Raw genomic sequence first — 27,253 nt, forward strand, 5'->3', positions numbered from 1 at the left:
CTGATTCTTCTTCATGAGTGCTTTCTTGTATCTGTTTTCTTACCCTAATTCTCCTCGCACTTCTTCTTGCTCTTTAAAGTTTTAATGAGTTCTTTTGGTATGGGACCAGAAGGATGAGAAAATTGAAGAGCAAAAAGGGAAAAAATGATTTAAAAAAGAAAGAACAAAGAGAAAGAAAAGGGGGTGAGTAAAATATTGACAAAAAGAAGAAAGGCACCAAAAGAAAGAAACATGAGTAATATAGGTGTATAGTAGGGTACTATGACCAAACCTTGAAGACCTCCAACCTCTGGGAGTGCTGGGTTGGCTGATTCCCTTGAGATCAACAGCTCTCTGCCAGCCAGATCAGACACAGTACCCCACTCCATGAGGTAGAGAGGAAAGCCAAAAATATTATAAATCAAACGAAAATAAACAAGAATCCTTATGGGATAACATGGGGGGGCAAATAATAGGGGCAGAAACACTGGCAAAAATGAAATTCTAATTGTTAAAGAAGGCAAAAATGGAAGATTGTATTTAAGCTAGAATAGTTGGGAAAAAAAATAAAAATGCCAAGGAAAAATGTTGAAATTAAGAAACAAACAAACAAACAACCCCCCCAACCCAGAAACCCCCAAATCAAAGAACCAAACAAACAATATATATCTTGCTGAATGTTATCCAGGCAACAGGTGATCTTCTGAGGCATAAGATGTTAATGACAATGTTAATATAGCTGTACTAGATGGAGACTGGAGGCCTCTGCTGATCTCTCAGACCCCACAGGCTTGGGAGCCCAAAAGTCTCCTCAGCCCACTTAAAATACAGTCCAAATTATGAACCTTGGTCAATCAGAAGCTTTCCAAGGAAAGCACTTAACCCTGACATCTCTCCTGGTGTGGCTGCCTGCTTATCCAGTGTGCCAAGTCCAGACTCCCACTATGTCCCTGAGGGCCAAGGCTGTTAATTTGGCACACTTGGACCTCTGTACTTCCCCAGCCTCAGTACTCACCTTTGGGCAGCTCAGTCAGTAGATTGCTCACCCAAGGTCTCCTGGCTGATCTCCATGCTGCAACACACAGGGGTAGCTTTCCCACAGCAGCTGTGCCTTCTGCTCAGCATCTCAGACCCCCAAAGTCTTCTGCACACACCAGCCCAAGATCTCCCAAGGCAGTTCAATTGAGTGCCCAAGTCCAAGAAAACCAAAAGAGCCCACAGGTAAGGCTTTTCCTGCTTGCAGTCTCGCTGTTGCTATGGGTACAGCTGCAGGCAACCTCAAACCAAACAAACATACCTACCACTTGCCAGTTTTCTACCGCTTCTGTCCTCCTTGTGAGGTCTAGAAGTCTCTCACAGGCTTCCTGTGTCACCAAAGGGAAGCCTCTGGGCAAAACCCACTGCTGATGTCTCTTTCTCCAGATGCCTGGAGTCTTTTCTTGCCACTCTCACTGCGCCTGGCTGCACAGAAGCTGTTACTCAGCTGCCATCTTTTCAATTTTTTTTTTTTTTTATTAAATCATAGCTGCGTAAACTAATGGAATTCTGGGGCACCATACACTAGTTTTATATACAATTTGACATATTTTCATCACACTGGTTAACATAGCCTTCCTGGCATTTTCTTAGTTATTGTGTTAAGACATTTATATTCTACATTTAGTAGGTTTCACATGTACCCTTGTAAGATGCACCGTAGGTGTGGTCCCACCAATTACACTCCCTTCACCCATCTCTCCCACCTCCACACTCCTCCCTTTCCCTTTTCTCCACATCCACGCCAACATTTCTGGTCTTGAGATTTTGTGATATGGGCTAATCTTACTGGAATTAGATTATATCTCAAAGTAGTTTGATTTACATTGCTCTGATGATTAAAGATGATGAGCCTTTTTTCATATGTCTGTAGGCCATCAGCCTGTTTTCTTCAGAGAAGTTCCTCTTCAAGTCCTTTTCCCAGCTTGAGATGGAATTACTTGTTCTTTTCTTGCTAATACATTTGCATTCTCTGTGGATTCTTGTTATTAAACCTTTGTCTGAGACATAATCTGCAAATATTTTCTCCCTTTCTGAGAGCTGTCTACTTGCTTTACTTACTGTGTTCTTGGCTGTGCAGAAGGTTTTTAGTTTGATCAGGTCCCAGTAGTGTATTTTTGATGCTGCTTCAATTGCCTGGGTAGGGGTGGGGGCAGTCGTCCTTATAAACTATTCGCCCAGGCCTATTTCTTCAAGAGTTTCTCCTCTACTTTCTTCTAGCATTTTTATAGTATCATGTCTTAAGTTTAAATCTTTAATCCAGTGAGAGTCTATCTTGGTAAATGATGAAAGGTGTGGGTCCAGTTTCAGTCTCCTACAGGTCGCCAGCCAGTTCACCCAGCACCATTTGTTACAGAGGGAATCTTTTCTCCACTGAATGTTTTTAATTGGTTTGCCAAAGATCAAATGACCGTAAGTAGCTGGGTTAATCTCTTGGTTCTCTATTCTGTTCCATACATCTACCTCTCTGTTTTTGTGCCAGTACAATGCTGTTTGGATCACTGTCAATGTAGAGTATAGTCTGAGGTCTGGTAGCATAATTCCTCCTGCTTTGTTTTTATTTCTGAGTAATGTATTGGCTATTTGAGTTTGTTTTTCTGATTCCATATAAAATGAAGTATTATTTTTTTGAGATCTTTAAAGTATGACCGTAGAGCTTTAATAGGGATTGCATTAACATTGTATATTGCTTTGGGTAGTAAGGATGTTTTAACAGTGTTGATTCTTCCCAGCCATCAGCATGGTATGTTTTTGCATTTGTTAACATCTTCAGCTATTTCTATTCTCAGAGTTTCATAGTTCTCTTTATAGAGATCTTTCATGTCCTTTGTTAGATAAACTCCCAAATAGTTCATCTTCTTTGGCACTACTGTGAATGGAATAGAGTCCTTGACTGTTTTTTCAGCTTGACTATTGTTGGTATATATAAAGGCTACTGATTTATGAATGTTGATTTTGTAACCTGAGATGCTGCTGTATTCCTTCATCACTTCTAAAGGTTTGTCGTAGAATCCCTGTTTTTTTCCAGATATTCAATCATATCATCTGCGAAGAGTGAAAGTTTGATCTCTTCTCACCCTATGTAAATACCCTTGATTGCCTTTTCTTCCCTAATTGAGATGTCTAAAACTTCCATTACAATGTTAAAAAGCAGTGGAGACAATGGGCTACTTTGCCTGGTTCCTGATCTGAGGGGAAATCATTTCAATTTAACTCCATTCAAGACGATATTGGCTGTGGGTTTGCTCTAGATGTCCTCTATCAATTTAAGAAATGTCCCTTCTATACCATATTTCAGTGTTCTGATCATGAAGAGATGCTAGATATTATCAAAAGCTTTTTCTGCATCAATTGAGAGAATCATATGATCTTTCTTTTCGAATTTGTTTATGTGATGAATTATATTTATAGATTTACGTATATTGAACCAGCCTTGAGACCCTGGGATAAAACCCACTTGGTCATGATGTATAATTTTTTTGATGCGTTGTTGAATTCTGTTTGTTAGGATCTTGTTGAATAATTTTTGCATCAATATTCATTAGTGATATTGGTCTATTAATTTCTTTTTTTGTTGTGTCTTTCCCTGGTTTACTGATCAAGGTGATGTTTGCTTCATAGAATGTGTTGGATAGTATTCCTTCTTTTTCTATATTATGGAAAAGGGTGAGTCATATAAGTACTAGTTCCTCTTTAAAGGTTTGGTAGAATTCTGATGTGAAGCCATCTGGTCCCGGACTTTTCTTTTTAGGGAGATTTTGTTAAGTTGATGCTATTTCAGAACTTGATATAGCCCTGTTCAAAATTTCCACTTGATGCTGGCTGAGTCTTGGAAGGTGATGTGCTTCCAAGTACTGGTCAATTTCCTTCAGATTTTCATATTTCTGAGAATAAATTTTCTTGTAATATTCATTAAGGATTTTTTGAATTTCTGAGGAGTCTGTTGTTATTTCATCTTTGTTGTCTCTGACTGATGAAATTAAAGACTTTACTCTTTTTTTTCCTGGTTAGGTTAGCCAAAGGTTTATCTATTTTATTGACGTTTTCAAAAAACCAACTTTATGATTTATTGTTCTGTTATATAATCCTTTTGTTTTCAATTTCATTTAATTCTGCTCTAATTTTGGTCATTTCTTTTTTTCTACTGGGTTTGAGGTTGGAATGTTCTTCCTTCTCCAATTGCTTGAGATGTCCCATTAAGTTATTAACTTCCTCTCTTTTCATTCTCTTGTGGAAGGCTTGCAGTGCTATATATTTCCCTCTTAGGACTGCCTTTGAGGTATCCCAGAGGTACTGATAATTCGTGTATTCATTGTCGTTTTGTTCCAAAAATTTGGTAATTTCTTTCTTAATCTCATCTCTGACCCAGCTATCATTCAGCATAAGGTTATTTAACTTCCATGTTTTTGTATGTGTATGCAGATTTCTGTTGTTAGCAGATTTCTGTTGTTACTGAGTTCAACTTTTATTCAATGGTGATCCGAGAAGATGCAAGGAATTATTTCTATTCCTTTAAATTTACTGAGGTTAGACTTGTGACCTAAGATGTGATCAATTTCAGAGTATGTTTCTTGGGCTGAAGAGAAGTATGGGTATTCAGTTTTGTTGGAATGATATGTTCTGTAGATGTCTGTTAAATCCAAGTATTGGATGGTTAGGTTTAAAACTAAAATTTCTTTGCTCAGCTTCTTATTGGAGGATCTATCCAACACTGCCACAGGAATGTTAAAATCTCTGACTATTTTGGAGCTGGAGGAAATCAAGTTGCTCATGTCTGTTAGAGTTTCTCTTATAAATTGAGGCGCATTTTGGGTGCATAAATACTAATAATTGAAATCTCATCATATTGAGTATTACCCTTAACAAATATGAAGTGACCATTCTTATCCTTCCTTACTTTTGTTGGTTTAAAGACTATTTTATCTGCAAATAGAATTGCAACACCTTCTTTTTTCTGACTTCCATTTGCCTGAAATATGGACAACCACCCTTTCACCCTGAGCCTATATTTATCTTTTAAGGTAAGATGAGATTTTTGCATGCAGCGGATATCTGGCCTGATTTTTTGCATCCATTCAGGGAACCTGAGCCTCTTTAGAGGACAGTTTAAGCTATTCACATTAATGGAGAATATTGATAAGCCTGGTAACATTTTGGATATCGAGTTTTTTGAAAGTCTGGTGGACATTTTTAATCCTTTCACCACTGTGGAAGTTGGAGTTTCATCAAAAGTTTCTGAGTGAGTTTACTTTTGTGGTAGAGGATTGGGCTGGTCATTATGGAGGATAGGTCTGAGAATATCCTGAAGAGCTGGTTAGGTTATGGCAAATTTCTTCAACATATGAATGTCATTAAAGTATTTAATTCTCCATCATAAATGAAACTCAGTTTAGGTGGATACAGGATCCTGGGTTGAAAGTTATTTTGTTTTAGGAGATTAAAAGTTGATGACCACCTTCTTCTGGCTTGAAAGGTTTCAGCAAAGATATCTGCAGTCATTCAAATATTCTTCTCTTTGAAGGTTATGTTTTTTTTTTTTTTATATGTCTGGCTGCATTCAGCTGGAGGAAATCAAGTTGCTCATGTCTGTTAGAGTTTCTGTTATAAATTGAGGTGCATTCTGGTTGGGTGCATAAATATTAATAATTGAAATCTCATCATATTGAGTATTACCCTTAACAGATATGAAGTGACCATTCTTATTTGTCCTTACTTTTGTTGGTTTAAAGGCTATAATATCTGTGAATAGAATTGTGACACCTGCTTTTTTGTGATTTTTATTTGCCTGAAATATAGATGACCATCCCTTCACCGTGAGTCTATCTTTATCTGTTTCAGTAGAGATATCTGTAGTTATTCTAATATTCTTCCCATTGTAGGTTATGGTTTTCTACCATCTGTCTGCTTATAGAATTTCTCCTTCATATTAACTTTAGTGAAGTTAATTATGATGTGCCTGGGAGATGTCTTATTTGGGTTGAATCAAGCTAGGGTTTTTAAACTATCTGCTATCTGAATTTCAGAATCTCTTGGCATGTCTGGAAAATTCTCTTTCATAATTTCATGAAGAAGAGCCTCTGTGCCTTTCAAAGCCACTTTGTCACATTCAGGGATTCCTATGAGGTGAAAATTAGTTTCCTTCAAATTATCCCAGAGCTCTCTGAGAGAATGACCCTTTTTTGCTCCCCATTACTCTTCCTCTTTGAGAGTTTGGGAGCATTCAAAAGCTTTTTCTTCAATGTGAGAAATCCTTTCCTCTGCTTATTTCATTCTGTCACTGAGGGATTCTACTGTATTTTTGAGATCTTTGAGGGCTGTAAATTCTTTCTCAATGTGTCAAAATCTTTGGTGATTTTGTCTTTGAATTCATTGAATTCTTGAGACAACCTTTGAAATACTCCTGGAATGTCTAATTCCAAGTTTTCCTCTGTTCTATTAATCTTGTTTGCAATCCAAATTCTGAATTTGATTTCTGACATCTCGGCTATCTGTTTATGAATGGGATCTTCAGTTGTGTCCACCATATCCTTCCTTGGGAGGGTTGATTTACTCTGGTTATTCATCTTACCAGAGTTTTTTCACTTATTTCACACCATGATTATTTTACACCATTTGACTAGATGAGCAGATAAAGAGAAGTTGGGTTGGGGGCTCCAGAAGTAGTGATTAACCAGCACTTTGCCCAAAAGCTTGGACTGGTATCTGTACCTTTTCCCTTGAGCTTTGCCAAGGACTGTACAATGCTACAGCCTGAGAAACTGGGGACCTGCTTGGTGTGGTGGGGCTAAGTTTCTCTGTCTTTTTTTTTGGCTGGTCTCTGTCCTACCATAGTGAATCAGTTACTCTGGGTTGAAGTCTCAGCTGTGGAGAAATACCAGCAATTAGGTCACCCAGCCCCCCACAGGCAACAATTGGAAAGGGAAAATCAAACCTTCCCACAACCACACACCCAAGGTACCACTTGGATAGTCCTCAGGTAATTGGCCCAGTTCAAGAGGTCCAAATAAATTGTCTCAGTTAGCACCTCTCTCAGGTGGGAGACGTCAAAAGCTCTCTGGCAACTAGATTGCCAATGTCTGCTAGCAACTCAGGTTTGAATCGCTCTGGTGCTCCATGAGGTCAGGAGGACCCACCCAGCAAATGGATTAGTCTGGGAAGGTTGATGCCTCCTTCCCCACCTTGCACCTCTGTCACACCCAGTCACCAATAACCCCACAAGGCTGTGACCCAGTTTTCTCCAATGAGCAGATACTCCAGGGGGTTGTGCCTGCCTGAATCACAGGGAGATCTATGTCTCCTCAGCCAAGCTGCTGCTCTCTGTTACTATCCAGCAGGGGGAGTTGAGGTTGACAACCTTGGGTGCTTAAGGGCGGCTGGGGTGGTTCACTCAGTTCCAGCCTGGCCCCTGATTGATGTTGCTGACAGAACAGAACAACTTCGTAGAATTTGTTTTTTTCCTGGCTATATTCCCCTGCAGATCAGATGCTGTTTGAGTTCACAGAAACTGTGACTCAGGCCCAGTCTGTGCTGCTGTCCAGTCTCGGAATCTGTGTCTGTTGCGACGGGCTGGTTAAGCTGAGACTCAGCTGTCAGTTCCAGCCTCTGCCTGCCCACCCTTGTCTTAGCTGTGATCCCCTGAGGGCCAGGTGCGCCTTAGGCTCAGTAAAGCCGTCTTCTGGGTCAGCCCCACCCTGAGAGTCTGCTATCTCTGTGCGTGCATGTATTCTAGTTCCCACACTTGGCCCAGGCTGGTATCGCCTCAGGAAAACCCTTTACTCACAGGGGCTACATTTCTGTCACAGATCTGTTTCATCAGTGGCTGCTACCAGGGAAGATGCCCAGCGTTCTCTGGTTGCCTAGAGATACAGGGGGTGTGACTCTGGAATATTCAGGTGTGTGAGCCCTATTTTTGACGCTGCAGCTGCTGCTCTGTGCCTCGGGGCACTGCCGTTCCTTTATGGTTCCCTCTCAGCAGACCATCCTCTCCCTACTTCCATGCCACAGAATCAGTACTACCAGCAGCAGTCCCTGCCCTGTCCACACCTCTTGATAAAATAGCCAAGAATCTGGACTCCTGGGGGACAGGCTTCCAGACCACAGAGTGAGAGTGGAGGGGAGTGCTGGGAGTTCAGAATTGCAGGTAGAGAATATATACAGTTTTATACAGTTTTATGCCTGGCAGGAGAGTGCCATGGTACTCTAGTAGGGGAAGTATGTCTAGTTTTTGGAGGGTCTCTCCCATGTAATAAAATGGGAGGATGTTTGAATTCTGCTTGCTTATTTGTATGGAGTCCTGCGAGCCATTCTTATGGGGGAAGTGACTCCCATCTGCTTGGCGATGGATTTTGTATCTTATGTTTGTATCCTTGGGGTTGCAGCTCACCTCAGCAGAGTTGATGTGCATTCTTCAACCTTTTCTATCAGCTCAGCTCTAATCCACTGGGTTACTTACTAAACTTCTGTCCTTTAACTCTCCTTCTGGATGGGACCCTCTGTGGAAAGCTGCCACCAGTCAGCCATCTTGCCTCTGACCCCCCAGTATTTAATTTTTTTTGTTAGCTATTATAAATGGAATTGACTTCTTGGTTTCCTTTTCAGCTAGTTTGTTAATGATAAATAGAAACATTATTGATTTTTGTATGTTGACCTGATATCCTACTAAATGTTAGCAAGTAGGTAGCTATTAGCCTAATTTCATTAATTTCTATTTTTTTTATTTCTAAAGAGAACACAGATGGAAATAATATAAGAAAAAGCTATAAACAAAGGTGGAATATTAAAGTTTCTGTAAATACATTCTATTAAGAGGGATAAATGTGTAATCTCCCATAAAAATTTATACCTTGATTGAGGATCCCATGGTTTAAATCTTTTAGACTAGCCTTTGTTGCTGACATTTAATTATAATTTACAACTTTTTATAATCTCATTACATTTAAATAAACTATTATTTCATTTTATAAATTATGCATATATTCTATAATGAACTTTCCTGTTGGGAATCACTATAATTGATTTAAATTTTTTGACTCATAAAATACAAACTATGGAAGAAAATATTAATGTAAAGTTTCTATAAATAAACTCCTTCTTTGAATAGAAGAAACATGAATGATGTGATTGCCCATGTCTTCTGATTCACTTTAGCTTCACAAGGTAAGTATAATTCTGCTCTAAAAATAACAACACAGGAATACTTTTTCATTGAAGAGTCATTAAAACTATTAATATGTTAGTATCTTTTGATTGTCACATTTTACGTGGTCTGCAGTGTGTTTAAAATTTAACAATGGGTATTTAACTTAGTCCATTTGTGCTGCTATAATATAATACTTACAGATAGGATAATTTATAAGTAGTAGAAATTTATTTTTTATAGTTCTGTAGTTTGCAAAGTCCAAGATTAAGGTGCTGTCATGGTCAATATATGGTGAAGGCCCAGGCTTTGCTTCCAGGATACCACCTGAGCACTGGGTCTTCTTATGGCAGAAGGGATAGATTGAGGGGCACAAAGGTCAGGCTGGTTCATGTCAGCTATGATATAAGATCACTAATCCGATTGATGAGGGCTCTGCCTCACTAATGACTTCCAAAGTATCTGCCTCTCAATACCGTCACATGCAAATGTTAAGTTCCAATATATGAACTTTGGAGGGGCACATACATTCAACCATAGCAGCATTAGTTTTGTCTCTGTCTGTGTCCTGCTCCAGGGACAGGATCCTTTAAGACCTGTGAAACCAGTGGCAATCAACTGAGGAAAAATAAAGTTAAAAGTGGTGAGAGATAAAGAGGCAGGACGCACAGAATAGAGTTTTCAAAGGTGGGACCCAAGGGACCACTGCTAGCTTGTGGGGTTCTAGGGAGTGTTTGTTCCATCCAGCTTTCGTTGAAGGCGATTTTCTCATTTAGCTAAAAGGGTGCGCTGAAGAAGGGAATAAAAACGTCAGCAGTTTCTATGAGTAAGCATGTTAGCTCTTATTCCATCTATAATATTTAACTTTAAGGGTTTTGAGAAATCTGGAACCTGAGCCTTGTGTGGGGACAGCCTCCTGTTTGTGATCACGCACACAAATTCCTTGGGGGAGGGTAAATCCCTCTAGTTCTCTGTGGAGGAGATACAACAGGTGTCAGGCCTCTCTAAAGAATTGGTTGAAGAGAAGAATTTTCTTCTGATCTCCACCTGAGGCACTTCCCTCTGTGATTAGGGTGTGAACTCTCCAGCACATATTTCAGGGCTCCAGCTATTGTTCTTTTCATCTCTGCCCTGGCCATAATACAAACGCCCACAATGGGTATTTGTTTTCACTGTTGTCTGGGCAGGGGATGACCTGGTTAATGTTCCTTCCCAGGCCTGGCATGTACTTTTGTACATGGCCATTGTCCTTCAGAGTGTTTACAGACCCAGCAGGGGGGTGTTGCAAGCTGTATCCCTTAAAGCCCAGGTTTCAGTAAAAGGAAAAAACTACCCAGACAAGTAATTCAAATGTTAGTTTAAAGGTAAACCTGGTACCTATGGGCCAGTGGTTAGGGCACTGGCCACATACATCAGGGCTGGTGGGTTTGAAACTGGCCTGAGCCTACTAGAACTACAATGACAACTAAAAAAAAAAAAAAAAAATCCCAGTGTTGTGGGTGGGCGCCTGTAGTCCCAGCTACTTGGGAGGCTGAGGCAAGAGAATCACTTAAGCCCAAGAATTTGAGGTTGCTGTGAGCCGTGACACCACTGCATTCTACCAAGGGTGACATAGTGAGACTCTGTCTCAAAAAAAAAAAAGTAAGCTAGCTAAACTGTTTTTATTCTGCCTTGCTCAGCTTATTTCTCTGTTCTTCCCCCTTTCTGGGGGTGTTTTCCCTTGCCAAGAATGGGGTCTTCAGTCCCCATTCTCCCTGCAGTCTCAATCTAAGAATAGCCATATGTGCTCCCTTCATCCTAATTGTGAGCAGCCTTTGTGGAGTACATGGATTGTTGCCTGCAGGTGTGGGCTACCTCAGTAAGAGGCAGGCTTTTGCAGGTGCTAGTATTATTATAAATGAGAAAGTCCTCTTGAGAGCTCTTATAGTTCCAGCAGATGGTTCTCTAAAAGTGGCTTTTGCATGGAAAATGTTTTATAGAACCTTAGGGATAATCAGATAGCACTACAAATAATGCCTGCTGAATATGTGGTAGGTAAAAGAGTATCAGCACTCTTAAAAATCATTTTGGCTTCTTGACTTTTAAGCCTATAAACCTACTTATGTAGCTGCAATACTTATATTTTTCTGTATCAATCTTTTGCAAAGTTGAGGTCATTGCTGATTGTGTTTATGCTTCTAAATGATAATTTAATTTAATTTTACTGAATAAAATTTACAATTATCAACTAAACAATAGGTACATAGTGGTAGTGATTACTCTAAATATGCTTTAGTAAAAAACAAGCTTTTTCATTGTGTGTGTGGATGGACCCATACAATTTTTTTAATAGCTTTACTTTCCTGTTTATATCTATAATGGATACTAGCATGTCTTTGTATGGAAAAAAAAATTATATGCTATTTTTAAATAATGAGATACATTCCAAGTGGGGATTACATATTTCTTAATGAGCATACGTTTCTTTAAAGAATGTTCCCTTATGTTGTAAAAAGGTTTAAAATCTTACAGTAAAAATAGTAACCAAAAGTAATTGTTACACATTTCTTGATTCATAAAATTGTGCTTCTATAATTTCCAGAAATATGTTAATACCTGCCAGATTATACATTTCAATTTATTTAATTTGCATGGATTCTTCTATTTGATTTAGATTGTTGGTCATGCCAGAAAAGAATGTCTTTATCTGGATAGGAAAAAAAAAAAAACTTGTCTATATGAATTGTATAAGAATTAAATAAATTTTTAGTTCATACAACAGGGAAAACATATTTCCTGTTCAAAAGATACAACATTTTATAAATGTTAACCTACCAGAAAGATTTTCTCATCTGGCAGGATCTCTGGCTGCTTCTGTCAGGAATTTTGACACTCAACAAAGTTCATCACATGAACTGAGATAATTTATGTATGAAGTTCATTTTGAAACATGTCAGTGGCAACTCTATTGAACCAAAATTGATGCCAACAATCCAAGCAAAGGTGATAAGTCTTCTTAGTTTGACGAAAGGACAGAGAACAATTGCAAGCAGGAGACCCAACACCACTCTCCACGTTGTTAACATAAACTTCCCTGGTTATGAAGTTCTCATTAGGATATCCCACTGCCAGTGGTATCTCTGTTCAGGGTGAGGTCTTTTTGGCCCAAGATCTAGGTTTCATACTGGTCAGATGGACATAGAGCTGGTCTGCACATCCTCATGTCTCATTCGTTTTGTACAGATATTTGTCAACTATAAACTGTATCAGTGTGTGAGTGTAATTTACCATGTGAATATTAATTTGTTTCATCAGATTGGAAGGCAAAATTTATAGAAGCCTGTATACCATATTTCTGAACAAATACGCCAGTCTTTATAGAAATTGGCAGATCTATAAATCTGACGTTCCCTGAATATTACCTCTACAGACTATCTCATTATTTGTAATGTAGCAGTATCTCAAATTTGTAGAAGAAAATTTTAACATAAATTGTCAAGAAGATTGCTGGCTAACACTGTTACCTGAGTATATGAAACATACATACACTCCAGACAGTCAGTCATCCTGGCCCTCATGCAGGCTGTCACGGGGCCATTTGCTTGCAAAATCAAAGAATCAAAGAGAAGATATAATAGTCAGTTATTTGCAAGAATGCATTGCTAGGTGCTGTCATTTATGACACTGCCTCTGCATTCATCAGAATACATAAGCAGAAACTCTATCTGATCTAGACATACAATAGGCATTTTCACTATATCATTTTTATTTGCCACTTACTAAAACTTCAAACAGTCAAGAGTGGGAGAAAATTCGCCATTTTGTAGGACATATATTTATACTTCAGAATAGTGTAAAAATCTCAAGGAATTGGTTGTGGTGTTTAGACTTTGCACTCCAGAGTCAGTTTTCCAAAGCTGCCTCAGTGATGACTGAAAGTCGTTCATTTCTCCAGGCAGTTTACTAGCCTATTGAAATCACTCAGTGGTCTGAATTTAATTCCTGAGGGAACTATCATGATGGACAATTTGAACAAAGAGGGCAAGAATGGAGTGGGCCTGTTAACCAGAAGTGAGTGAATTTCTCCTGTGGGCATGACAATGTTTACCTCCTACAATGCAGCATGAAGTGACCTGAAAAGTTTAAAATGCAGAAATATGTTCAGGGAAGGAACAAAGGGGATAGAGCAGAGTTTCATTTCAGTGAATCCATACGAATAATCCTTCTCTTTCTGCATTGCTGACATCATCCTGTGTAAGAAATGAATATAATGATGCCTTTGCTTTGATTCTCTATATGTGCCTTATTGAACTTCTTTAATGTGAACTATGCTGTACCATTTATTATCAGGCGACTCACAGAAGAAGGTGAATGAAAAGTTATGTTTCCTACTCCATTTTATATTATTACAGGGAAAGTCTAGGAAGGGTCTGTGGATTGGTGGATCTTACAATTTAAAAGAAATAAAAGAGGGCGGCGCCTGTGGCTCAAGGAGTAGGGCACCGGTCCCATATGCCGGAGGTGGTGGGTTCAAACCCAGCCCCAGCCAAAAACCACAAAAAAAAAAAAAAAAAAAAGAAATAAAAGAACAGTTTCTGGGCATTCTCAAGATACTTTGTTATCTGCCACTCTCTAACTCTCTCTTAATATACATCACAGAGTGAGTGTCATCAGTTTGTGGCTATTCCCCTCAATGTGACACAAAGTTATAGTGACTAAGAAGCCTATCAAAGTAGAATCCTTGGACACTGTACTGATGGTGTCTTCCGTACATAACTTGGAACATGATTTGGAAATACTGCAGATCCTAGAGAAAACAAAGGAAAAAAAAAACTGGAACCTTCTCCTGACTACTACTTAATATTTAATAATTACTTTGGTCAATGGTAGATATTTAAGGGCTCTGGGCTTGTTAAATATAAACTAACTATTGCAAGACTCTTTTAAAGATATTTTTTAAAAATTCATAGGTAGCCTTTTATATTTCAAAATATCCTAAACCAAACCCTGTTTAGCAATATTTACAGCAAAGATTATAAAAAGGAGGGTGATGTGAATAAAAACATGAAGGTGGCACAGGTTACTTCTTCCCCACTTTATTCTGACTGCCTAGTCCCAGCCCAGAAAGGGATATTTTCAAACAGATTTTGATTCCTACATGATATTGTTGACTAATCACGGACTAACGTTTTGGAATTTCATAGTCCATGGCCATCTGCCAAGTAAGGTCCAAATAGCCATCAGTGACATAGGGTTATACCTGTCCTCGGTGCCCAATCCTTGATAATATATACACAGCCCCCACATCTCCAGTAACTCCAAAGAAGCTTATTTCTTAGTTGCTCCATTTTCCAAGACATATCACAAGCAGGTGCTGACCCTAACGGACATATTTCCTCTAGTCAAGTAAAAAGAGTCTCATTGTTGGGTTGAGTTCTCTGTATAACTTAAAACAATCTTCTTGCTATGTAATGTTGACAAGTGGAAAGGTATTGTAGAAGCATCATTGCCATCGGTATACTGAGACAACATGGATGGCTAAAGTTTCATTTTGCAGAGGAAAAAGCTTTTCCAGGATCTCACATGCACTAAATTTCCTGAAATTATATCAATTTTGTTTCATTTCACAGAATAAAAGTATACTTTATTTATTTTTTTTATTTTTATTAAACCATAGCTGTGTACATTAGTATGATCGTGGGGCACCATACACTTGGTTCATAGATTGTTTGACACATTTTCATCACATTAGTTAACATAGCTTTTGTAGCATTTTCTTAGTTATTTTGCTAAGACCTTTACATTCCACATTTACTAGGATTCACATATACCCTTGTAGGATGCACCGCAGGTGTAATCCCATTAATCCCCTTCCTTCCCCCTCCCTCCCCTCCCTTTCCCCTTTCTCCCTATTCTTAGGTTGTAACTGGGTTATAGCTTTCATGTGAAGGTCCTACATTAGTTTCATAATAAGGGTGAGTACATTGGGTACTTTTTCTTCCATTCTTGAGACACTTTACTAAGAATAATATGTTCCAGCTCCATCCATGTAAACATGAAAGAGGTAAAGTCTCCATCTTTCTTTAAGGCTGCATAATATTCCATGGTGTACATATACCACAATTTATTAATCCATTCGTAGATCGATGGGCACTTGGGCTTTTTCCATGACTTAGCAATTATGAATAGGGCTGCAATAAATATTCTGATACAAATATCTTTGTTATGGTGTGATTTTTGGTCTTCTGGTCTTATACCCTCTTAAAGTAAATACTTCTGCAATGTTTTTACCTCTTCAAGTCTTTGTGTTTTGAATTTAAAGTTGATGTTTAATTTTTCTTCTTTGCAAAAAATACATTGGAATATTTTAATTGAACTAGTGATTGGATAAGTAGACATTGTTTACATGAGCCCTGACAAAATAAAGCTCCAATCACAATGTCTCTAATGACTTAGAGGAGTCTTGTTCTATTTCCCCAAAACTGGAAACCACAAGTGGGTCTTTAATGTTACATAAAGTGAACTTTTGTTCACTGAATTGTGTCTCCTCAAAATATATGTGTTGAAACATTATCCCCCAATGTGATGGTATTTGGGCCTTTGGGGGTTAATTTCATTTAGACGAGGTCATGAGTGTGAGGACCCCATAATGGGAGTTGTACTTTTATAAGACAAGGACGAGATGCCAGAGCTCACTCACTCTCTTTGACATCAGGACACAGGGCGAACACAGTTGTCTGCAAACTTAGAAGGGCAGCTCACAGCGGGAGCCCATCCTGTCTGTACTCTATTGGGAATTTCAGTACTCTATTGGGAATTTATACTTACCAAATTTATCAGTGTTTGTGTCAGATATTTTTGTTACTTGTGAAAATAACAAGCCAAATACCCATCAAAAGAGAAAAGAAAATGATGCTTTAATGTTCTTAATATGCAACTATGTTATAGTCAATATAACTATTTAACAACCTAGTTAAATAGGTGTTCAAATAACATATGGTGATGCTTGGTATGTAGATACTGATATTATAACTTTTTCCTAATTTTCACCTTTTTCATAAACACTAGAAAAGCAATAAAGAAAAATACAACAAAATTTTAACTATAAATGTCTTCACATTGGGGTTATGTTTTTTTTTTTACCTTTGTATGAATGTATTACCCTTCATATTTATATGTTTCACCCAGATTTTTATTTTTAAATAGGTACAAGTTAGTTTACTTCAGGAAGCAGTCTGAGGCTTAAGAATTGAATGTTATTTATCAACTGTGATATTTATCTTTACAAATCACGGAGAAAATCACTAAATATACTAAGGTGATTTCTCCATGACAAAATGAACATCAGAAGATACTTTAGAGAATAGTTTTATAAATATTATTTTAGTTTTTAAGAAATAGTTTTTCATAAATCTGTTGAAGAATTGCCATTGCTATGATAGATATAATTTATATCTTCTAAATTGTGGGTGGATTTCTGATGAATAAATTCAGAATTTTCTTGGCATTCTTTTGGTTTATTTTGTCCAAGAAGAGATGCTCATATACATTACTTTGTTCTGGTTCAGCTTTTCCCTTTTTCTAACTATGAATATATGTAATTTTATGCTATGCTGTTCAGTTAACAAAGTATATGTAGATGAGTTTTAAAAATTGGAAATCAACTGTCTTCTTGTATGTGCTGAAAAATTAACTCTGTACCGATCTGATTTCCTTTAATGATTAATTCAAATACACATATTACCTGCTTCAAGCAGCTTTCTCTGGCCTTACTAGCTTGGTATAATCTCTCTCTCTTTTTTTTTTTTTTTTCTTTTTCAGATATGATAACTTTAGTTTATATATCTTGCACCATTTTTCATGTTTTATTTTATAAGATAGTACTAATTAGATTAATAGCCATAAACTTCAGAAAATGAACATGTTTAGGGTACAATTTATTCTTTATTCATTTATATCTCTTTCATCTTTTTAAATATAACATGTATTAGTATTGTTGGCTGACTCTCTTGAATACCTGGGCATTTGGGTTTTTTTCTGTTGTTCATACTTTATTCAGTATAGTATCTGAATGACTGCAACTCTTAGATTGGAAATCCAAGACCACTAGATCTGAAGAAGGATAGAATTTACTCTCTGTTAAATTTGCTCACAAAATATTTTCTCTAAAGCACATTTTAAAGCTGCCTTTAATTCAAAACCCCTATATCCTGTTTAGATTCAAATCTGGAAATCTTCCTTAAATATAAATTAAGAACCATTGTGATTTTATAGAGCATTCACTGTGTCAGTGTGATATTTTCCGAATGAAAAATTATAATTTTAAAAATTAGTTCTCATATGAAGCTACTTAAACTTTCTAGTTCTTCTTCTGAAATATAGGTAGAACCATGATCATATCTTTCCTGAGAATTAAGGGCCAAAAACAAACACATTCCCTAGGTAGGAATGAAACATAAATAGCTAGGTTATTTCTGATTTACTTTCTCCTTTATCTGGTTACAAAGCTAGAGCCCTGTTGCCTTTTTGGTCTTAATTTCAATTAAGTATATTAAAAAATCAGTACCTTAGTCACACTAAACACATTTCAAGGGCTCAAAAGTCACAAGTGGCTATTGACTACGTCTTTGGATAGTGGAAATGTAGACTATTTCCATCATCACAGAAAATTTTATGGGACAACAGTAGTTTACAGTTTATCTTTTATTTTACAACAACTTTCATAGATAAACACCTTACAATATCTCCATCCAAACAACTAAATTAAAAACAAAGGAACAGTTTGCATGAAAAATTTGTTTTTCCTTGTCATGCACCTTTTAGTTGTAACATTTCTTTGACTGTTCTAACCCTCTTGTGCCAAAATGTAAGCATCGTTCCAAAGCTTGCCAATCCTCTGTTTGTTGTATTTATGACTGGTTTTCAGTAATTTGAGCGCAATATGTCCTATACGATTTTCTATGCATTTATTTTGCTTGGGGTTCATTGAGATTCTTGGATCTATGGAATTATAATTTTTATTAAATTTGGAAGATTTGAAGCATTTTTTTTCCGTTTGCTCCTCTGAGATATTCTCTCTCTCTCTCTCCCCTTGCTCATATGTATATCCATATATATATATATATATATATATATATATAGGTAGGGAAATCATTAGATAGATTTTTTATATGCGTAAATCAACTTAATACTGTCAAGTAGTCCACTGAGGCTCTATACACTTTCTCAGTATTTTATCTCTATACTACATTTCAAATATTCTGTATTTCTGCAACTTCAAATTCACAAATCTGTTCTTTTCTGCAGAATCTCATCACTTATAGTATCCATCCAGTCTATAGTTTTCATCTTTAAAAGTTCCATTTGATTCATCTTTTTTTTTTTTTTTTGTAGAGACAGAGTTTCACTTTATGGCCCAAGGTAGAGTGCCATGGCATCACACAGCTCACAGCAACCTCCAACTCCTGGGCTTAAGTGATTCTCTTGCCTCAGCCTCCCGAGTAGCTGGGACTACAGGCGCCCGCCACAATGCCCGGCTATTTTTTGTTGTTGTTGTTGTTGCAGTCCGGCCGGGGCCGAGTTTGAACCCGCCACCCTCGGCATATGGGGCCAGCGCCTTACCGACTGAGCCACAGGTGCCGCCCCATTTGATTCATCTTTATATCTTTATTTCTCTACTTGTCATGGATCATTTTTTTAATTTTTAATATGTCTATGACTTTTTGATTGGATGTGAAGATAGTGTATTATATGTCAGTCAGTATCTGAGTTCTATAACTTTTTTAAAAAATTCAGATTAGTATAAAGGTACAAATGATTAGGTTACATTGTTTGCATTGGTAAAGTAAAGTGCAATTTGCAATTGACTACCTGGGTGAAGGACTCAACTATTACTTTTTTCTTTATAAAGTGTTGTGTTTTTCTATGATAGGTGTTTTATTCTATATTGGTTTTGTCTGATCATCTTCAGACTTGTTTTCAAGTTTTGCTAGACTGGTCCTGGGGTACCTATAACTCTAGGGTTCATTAATCCCCATTACTAAAACTGAGCCATTCAGACATCTAACCTCAATTCTCCGCAGTGTCATTTTGGACTCAATAATTCTCAGTCCTTTGTAAATTTTGGAATTATCTAGTCCACTACTTTCCAATAATTTTTTACCCAGTGTCATGAAATTTTACCGTTTGCATGTAGTCTTAAAAATTAGCATAGTTTCAAAGAACCCCTAAGCAGATTTCTAGAGTTCTTTTTCTGCATAGCTTTGTCTCAAGAAAGCTGTGTCACAAATTCTAGCCTCTTCAGATACTCTGAAGTCTGATCTCTCCACAACTCAGTTAGGTCAATGTCTCTGCTTGCAAAACCTACCTCCCAACTTCTCTCTATGCTCTGGGACCTGGGGCTGTCATAAGTTCTACTTACTTTGTCTCTTATCTTTCAGATATAATGCCTGTGCATTGCCTGTGGTTTAATGTTTGGAAAACAGTTGCTTCTCCTATATTTGTTTGGTTTTTTAGTTATTTGAATAAAGAGGGTTAATTTAATCACTATTACTTTATCATGGCTGAAAGGTGAACTTCTTCAACTGACTAAAAGTTCATGTAATAGAGAAACATGAGCTAAATATTACACTATGAGTTGAGGCTTGATTTTTAGAGAATGTCAAAATGATAATGTACTCACAACAAATTATTATTAACACTGGTAGAAACTGAAGAGTCAGTTTTTGTGAAAATATTAAATATATTTAAAAACTAAGAGTCCATAATTAGAATTACACAATTGGCAGTTTGAAGTTACAGTTAGGAGAGTCATCCACATAGAGTCAAAGGTAGCATATTAACACTTACAGTGAGGATTTAGAGTTCAGGTGTATTCTTATATTAAGTTTGATTGAGGGCCACTGTCAAAGAAAGACCATCAAGCTCCATAAACCATGAGTCTGACCTAATCTAACAATTCTTGTGTTTGTATTTTAACCAATCTATCCTATCCCAGGAAATAAAATGTGAACCATAGGAATCATTCACTCTTGAAAATAACCTTATGATATTTCTAAAAATATGTATCACATGAGAGCAAAAAGAAAATAATATGCTTTCTGTTACTGATGTTGGCCAGGCCTGGTAAGACAGGAAACTGACTCTAAATTATCTATTTGATTTTTCTTGTTTCAGTTAATTCTCAGAGCATCTGTCTTGAGATATGCAATAGCTCAAGTTGGAAGATTTAAAACAAAATGATCATCTTTCTTTTCTTTAAGACTAGATCGTATAATTCATAAAGGAGCCAATTAAATGTAGCTAAAATGAAATAATATAAGATAGCATTATAATTCTTGTTTCTAATGATGTCTTACTCTTAATTTTCATGTAAATAACTGAATGTTTTTGATATGAAATTGACCTTCATCGTAAGGAGACGTTTATAATGTTGGATATTCAATATGAAACAAGCTTTCACAATCCCAAATGTAATAATGAACAGTTTAATTTGAAACATTTTTATGTTACTTGGTGCTCTTGATTTCAGGAGTACCTGGTTTAAATGCATAGTAAGTACCATTTCAAGCATATCCAATCTACATGCCTTAAAGACTTCTACCACCGTAATGCTTAATTTAGAAATGTCATTTAAAATGATTCGTAAAATTCAGATGCACTTATTATTTTTATGGCTGTAATATTTTAAAATGGAGTCTTCATATAAAAATGTAGTCATCACTGACAAAATGTATCAATTAGCTAATGTTCAACAATGATCATCAATGTCAGAGAGTATAGCCTTATTGAAATTTTAGTTTTGACATAATGGTTTTTGTAAATTAATAGGTACTGTGAAAGATGATGCCTGCTAAAAGGTAGGTGCTTTAAAAATATTGCTAAATAAATTAATGAATGAATTAGTGAATGAATTTTTAAGGCCTTAAAAATAAATCTGTAAGTGCTGGAATACTTAGAAATAAAAGCTTCATTGAGGTTAATTAAGCACAATTAAGCATTCTGCCAAGCTAAGAAAATGGTTTATAAAAATACTAGCAATCCTTAGGCATTATAGCTGCCTTTAGTTAAATGGATTTAACAAAGAGGTTGAGAACAAATTGTCAGCAGTTACCCAGTCTACTAATTTGTTAATCATTGATGAACACTGGCTACACATGCTTTTTTTGAAATGAACATAAGGCTATTGGTTCACATAAATAGCATGCATAGTGTTAATTTTGGTTAAATCTCTTATTTTCAAAGTTATGTTTTCCTTATGTTACATTCTCTGCTCAATTTATTTTAATACCTTTCTCTCTTTCACAGTCTTTAATGGAATGAATTGTTAGTTTCTGGTAGTAGCGTTCTTATAGACAATGCATCTACATATTATAGAACATATAGAAATAAAAATGCAAGTACTTAAACAGTAAATGGAAGTTGTATTACTGTATTACACCTATTATCAGAACTTAACCATATTGGATTTTGTTTCTTCTTAATAGAATAAGAAGTATTATTCCTCAAACTTTTCATAGAGAGACATACATGAAAACAAATACAAAATGTTTAGTCATTATTCATAATTGAATTTTAAATAAATAAATCCTAATTTTATTTATAACAGTATATTATGTTATTATGAGTATTTCCTCCTGCATTTAGCAATGCAATGTTTACCTTTTATATTTTATATTACTAAATTCTTTTCTGAAGAAAATCAGCAATACTTAGGGACTTGAGGTTTCCTGAGAATAGTATTGAAAACCTGTTAAGAACCACTGACATTCATTCAACCTAATTATTTACCTTTTGACTATTTGTTTTTTGTTTGTTTAAGGATTAAAACAAAGTGAGTCAACCATGACTGGCAAAACACAGACCAGCAACGTCACCAATAAGAATGACCCCAAGTCCATCAACTCCCGTGTTTTCATTGGAAATCTAAATACAGCCATTGTGAAGAAAGTTGACATTGAGGCCATTTTTTCAAAGTATGGAAAAATAGTTGGATGCTCTGTTCACAAAGGTTATGCATTCGTACAGTACATGAGTGAGCGGCACGCCAGAGCTGCAGTGGCTGGAGAGAATGCCAGGGTCATCGCAGGCCAGCCACTTGGTAAGTCACGCTCAGTTACTGATTTCACGTGTGGTTCTGGTCACTGCACACAGCTGGATATGGTTTGCACCATCATAATTTCTATGTCATCTTTAACCAGTTATTGTACTAGTATATGCCACATACATAGTTTATAATGTTTTCTGGTTCTCATTGTTTTATATATGGATATCTTATTTTCTCTATAGATTTATAAAATTTAGGTCAAGGCTGATTTTTCATACTTATCACCTCACCAATCCTAACAGAGTCATGAAAATAATAAATAGGCATCACATTTAACTTTCTTTGACTTGAAATTGCACCTATCTTTCAAAAGACATTATGCTAAGCAAAAGTAAATGTTATGTTAGGCCATTTGATATGAGGACTTAATGCATTTTTCCTGTTTCCCATTTTTTGGGGGGAAGAAGTAGAAAATAGCACAAGGAAGTAAATTCTTTAGAACTCAGAAAGGAGTATAACCTGTGTTTTAAAATCTAGTTAAGAATCTTGTATGTTATGCCTGTTCAATCATGCACAATAATCAGATTTCTGTCTAATATTTAAGAAATAATGTACCTATTATTCAAAGAAAGGGAAAGAATGCAATCTGAAGTAAAATTAAAAGACAGAAGAAAATATTTTTAATTAAAGTAAAAACTAGATTATTATTTCGATGTATCTGTACAAGGGGAAAATACAAATAATACATCGGTAATGCCCTAATTTATATTTCTTGTCCTGTCCAGATTCATATATCAAACTAATTATATTACTTCTTCTCCTAGATATCCAAAAGGCTCCTCAGCCTCATTTTCCCAGAACAAAACTCTTGAGATTCCATAGCCCAACCTGCTCTAACCTCTAGACTTTTCTATCATGATAAATGGAATGTCCATTTATCCATTTTTTGGACAAAAACTTAGGTGTCAAATTTGACTATTCTTTCCCCTCTACACTCAATATATAACCCATCCTCAAATTTTCCTGCCAGTATGTTGCAAATATTTCCTAAACCCAGTTAACTTTTTGAGTCTGTACTGAAGGCTATCTTATGCAGGTTCCCACTCTGTATCAGACGCACTGGAATATCTAATAAGCTAATAATATCTAATAAGCTGGTCTGCTTCTTTGTATTATTGCCGGAGTGTCTTTTAAATATATATATCAGATTGGATCATTAATCTGCTTTTATTTATTTTTTATTTTTTTTTAACCACTAATGCCTTTCTCACATGAAATAGGATTGACATTCTGTACCACATCTGCACAGCCCTACACTGCCACGACTTCAACATCTTCAATTCTGTCTCCTGTTCTCTCTGCACAACTCTAGTACAGCTAGTTGCTTTGATCTGCTCAAACATTCCAGGACTGTTTCTACATTGAGGCTTTGGACTTGTTATTTCCCTCTGCTCAAAAGACAGATCTTTGCTAATTATCCAGGAGTTATTGTGTGCTGTTGTCAAAATTACCTCCACAGAGAGGTTTACCCTCACTGGCCTATTTAAGCAGAATAATCTTCTGCCCCTTCCCTTTGTCATCTATTTTATTACTCTGCTTTAATTTTTTTTCATAGCCCTTGCCGGTATCTGGATTATGTATTTTAATTTATGATATGACTTCTGTCATGTTCACAATCATAAAGCTAAAGAAGCATATAAAAGAAACGAGATAAAAGTTGTCCAAGCAAGGTGGCTCATGCCAGTAGTCCTAGCACTCTGGGAGGCCCAAGGTGGGAGCATCTCTTGAGGCCAGGAGTTCAAGACCAGCCTGAGCAACAGTGAGACCCACTCTCTACTAAAATAGAATAAAATAGCCAGGCATGGTGGGCCACATCTGCAACCCCAGCTACTAAGGAGGGTGAGGCAAGAGGATCACCTGAGCCCAGCAGATTGAAGCTGCAGTGAGCTACTACCATACCACTGTACTCGAGCTACTACCATACCACTGTACTCGAGCAAAAGAACAAGATTCTCTGTCTCAAGGAAGGAACAAAAAATGGAAGGAGTCAAAAGTATAGAGAAATCAAGCTGTAAGAGGACTAATAATATTATGAATATATTTCAAGTTATATAATTATGGAAATATTTGGGAAGATAAGGAATTCATTAAAATTAGTTAAAACTGAGGTATTAGTCTTGAAGAAAAATCAAAATTGTTTTGTATAAGTTCATGCTGTAGAACCATAGTCATTACCATATAGAAAGACAGTGTTTATTTCTTCCATTGATTTTTCTATGTTCAAAAAAAAGAAAATGCTTTTCAGTAGACATTGGTAAGTTTCCATTTGCCTCTCTCTGTTTTCCTTAATGTCTGCATTCCACTTACTTACACTGATGTAAGGAATTTTCTGAAATTTTAGTTCCTCTCTGAGCTGAAGTTCTTAGCCATATCCCAGCCAACTTCATGGAAAACTCCATTTGTTGTCTTGATTCTGCCTGTGTTATGAAACTAGCACATACTGTCAAAATGCATTTAATTAATTTATTTTTTTAAAAAATATTATCAATATAAGATTAGTTAAAAGTTTGGGTTATTTTTTAATGAGCTAATTTTCTAGAGCCCCATTTCCTCTCACCATTCATTTGATCTCTATCTTTGTAGGAAGAATACAATGAATAAAGAGAAATATTCATACTAAAAATTTAGTGCCTTACTTGCACAAACCTAAGGAAAAACGTAGTAACACCTAATTGCTTTGCTGTAAGAGGCACAATGTTAAATGGTGTCTCTAACAAGATGCCATTGCTCATTCTCAGTTATCCCCCTCAGATGCTCTCTTAGTTTTGTCCTCAGGTTAATCTCTACAGCATGAATCTTAATCAGACATCATCACATTTTGTGCCTATGACCAAAGACTTTATCCCTTTAGTTCAAATCTACTCTTTTACTATTTCTGTCAAAGCTGAGTGACTTCTATTTTTTTCCAGTTTTTGGCCGGGCTGGTTTTGAATCCACCACCTCAGGCATGTGAGGCCGGCGCCCTACTCCTTTGAGCCACAGACGCCACCCTGAGTGACTTTTTATACAAAGAAAGTTATCTACACTTTATCTAATAACTTGCTTTTCAAGTCAATTATCTGAATAGACCCACCATCTTCTAAATTACTTTCCTAGAAATTCAGGCAAAAGCATATCTTCCAATTGTTCCCTATAGAAAGTTAGTTCCTCACTTGAATCCTGAACAATGTTAGTTTCCAGAAAGTATCTTTGTTATTGGTAATTTGGGCACATATCACGTTCAAGTAAATAAGTCACCTGTGACTTTGACTCCCACATGGAACCTTTATAATTTATAGCCACCACAAATCTCTGCAAGCCTTTAATATGAAGTGAATTGATTATGGATGAAATAATAGGCCATTATTATATAGAACTGTTATTAGCTTCATTTATGACAACTATATCAAAATTTTCCTTTTTCTTTAGAGTGGAAAGGAAATTAATATTGATTAAGACATGCTGTTGGCTAGTACTTTACCTTTATTATCTTACTTGATCTCAAATAATATAGATTTAGGTTTCATTTTCTGAATGAAAATAACATTTTCATTATTATTACATGTTTAAAATATTTATATATTTATAGACAATAAAGTACCAAAAAAAACCATTCTAGTTTTATGACAATATACATATGTCCTTAAAATGAGAATAGCTATGTATGTGATGAAACATTACATGTATTAAATGGCAAATGTTGTTAATAATTATTTATATTCTGAAGATAATGGGGTCACTGAAGGACTTTAAGCTAGGAAATAATATGTTGAAATTTCTTTTGTTGAAAAAAATAATCCATTAGCAGTTTGATGGATGGATTAATGTGATACACAAATAGAAACAAGGACATGTGCTAGGAAACTCCTAAAAGAGTTCAGGTTTCAAATTATGGAAATGAAGAAGGGAAAATAGATAGGATTGATAAGCATCAATAACTAATTAGCACTGTGAATGAGACAAAGAGAGAGAGAAGATGTAAGAATGAGTCTCACATGTCTGGGTTGGGTTCTCTGTTGGATAACCTTGGAAGTCATGTGGATGAGGGAGAATGATTTCCTGGGGGAAAACAGTATAGGTGTATGACAATGTTTTCAGGACTGTAGTATACAATTAATATTAATATTCACACCTAAGGATATCCAGGTGTATGTGTTAGTGAAATTTTGGGTACACAGGCCTAAAACCAACTGGAGAGATTTGGACTAAGATACAGATGTGTGAATCATCAGAGCAGATAGCATTAAAACTATCGTGATGGACAATCTTACCCAGGTTCAGTGCATAAAATGAGAGGAGAATGTTGTCTGGGGGATAAAGCTTTGGAAAAATCTTTGGGCCCCTAAAAAGAATAACATTTCTGACAAGCTATTCTACAAAGACCTGCGTCAAAACTTTTTTTTTTTTTTAACAGTTATTTAATCCCCCAACCCTAAACTGCACTTACCATGGCCTTTCTCTATTTTCCACTTTTCTAAGGATGACTGCTTCCTTACATGTAGAGTCCTTAAGTCACTTGCTCTGAATTACTAATGATTTCCAAACTTCCAAGGCCTAGGTTTCTTTAGATCAATTTCTTCTTTACCCAGTCTTCTGTCCACTGAGTAGCAGAAAAACATTATTTTGTCAAGTTTTGTCTATTTTTAATAAAGCCACTGGCATAAATGTAAATGTTCTGCAGGCCAATTTCAAACCAATGTTTGCACACCAAGTCAAGATGATTTTATTCACTTGGCTATAGTATACTAAAAAATGTAAGATCAATATTTCCATATGTGTGTTTATATTGTAAAATATTCTATAAGCTTCAAGAGTTTTTTCCATAAAATTGAATTTTACCATAAAATTGTCATCATATTCTACATTTGAGATTTTATTCACTTTTTTGTTGTTGTTGCAGTTTTTGGCCGGGCAGGGCTCGAATCCGCCACTCTCAGCATATGGGGCTGACGCCCTACCCCTGGAGCCACAGGCGCTACCCAACATTTGAGATTTTATATAAAGAAACCACTGCATTTTGTTCAAATTAATATAAAATG

The 27,253-nt window shown here is 36.3% G+C and overlaps 1 protein-coding gene across 10 annotated transcripts in view; it reads left to right on the top strand.

Moving 5' to 3' along the window:
• RALYL (RALY RNA binding protein like) overlaps positions 1-27,253 on the top strand; it is a 958,719-nt gene that overhangs the window by 414,545 nt on the left and 516,921 nt on the right. For all 10 annotated transcript variants that reach the window (XM_053559029.1, XM_053559028.1, XM_053559027.1 and 7 more), the window contains one exon: positions 21,951-22,229. In XM_053559029.1, the coding sequence (XP_053415004.1) occupies positions 21,974-22,229 (256 nt within the window). In that variant the 5' untranslated portion in view covers positions 21,951-21,973. The remainder of the gene's footprint in view (positions 1-21,950; positions 22,230-27,253) is intronic.

Source organism: Nycticebus coucang, chromosome 13, assembly GCF_027406575.1.
Source record: "Nycticebus coucang isolate mNycCou1 chromosome 13, mNycCou1.pri, whole genome shotgun sequence".
NCBI classification, from domain to species: Eukaryota; Metazoa; Chordata; class Mammalia; order Primates; family Lorisidae; genus Nycticebus; species Nycticebus coucang.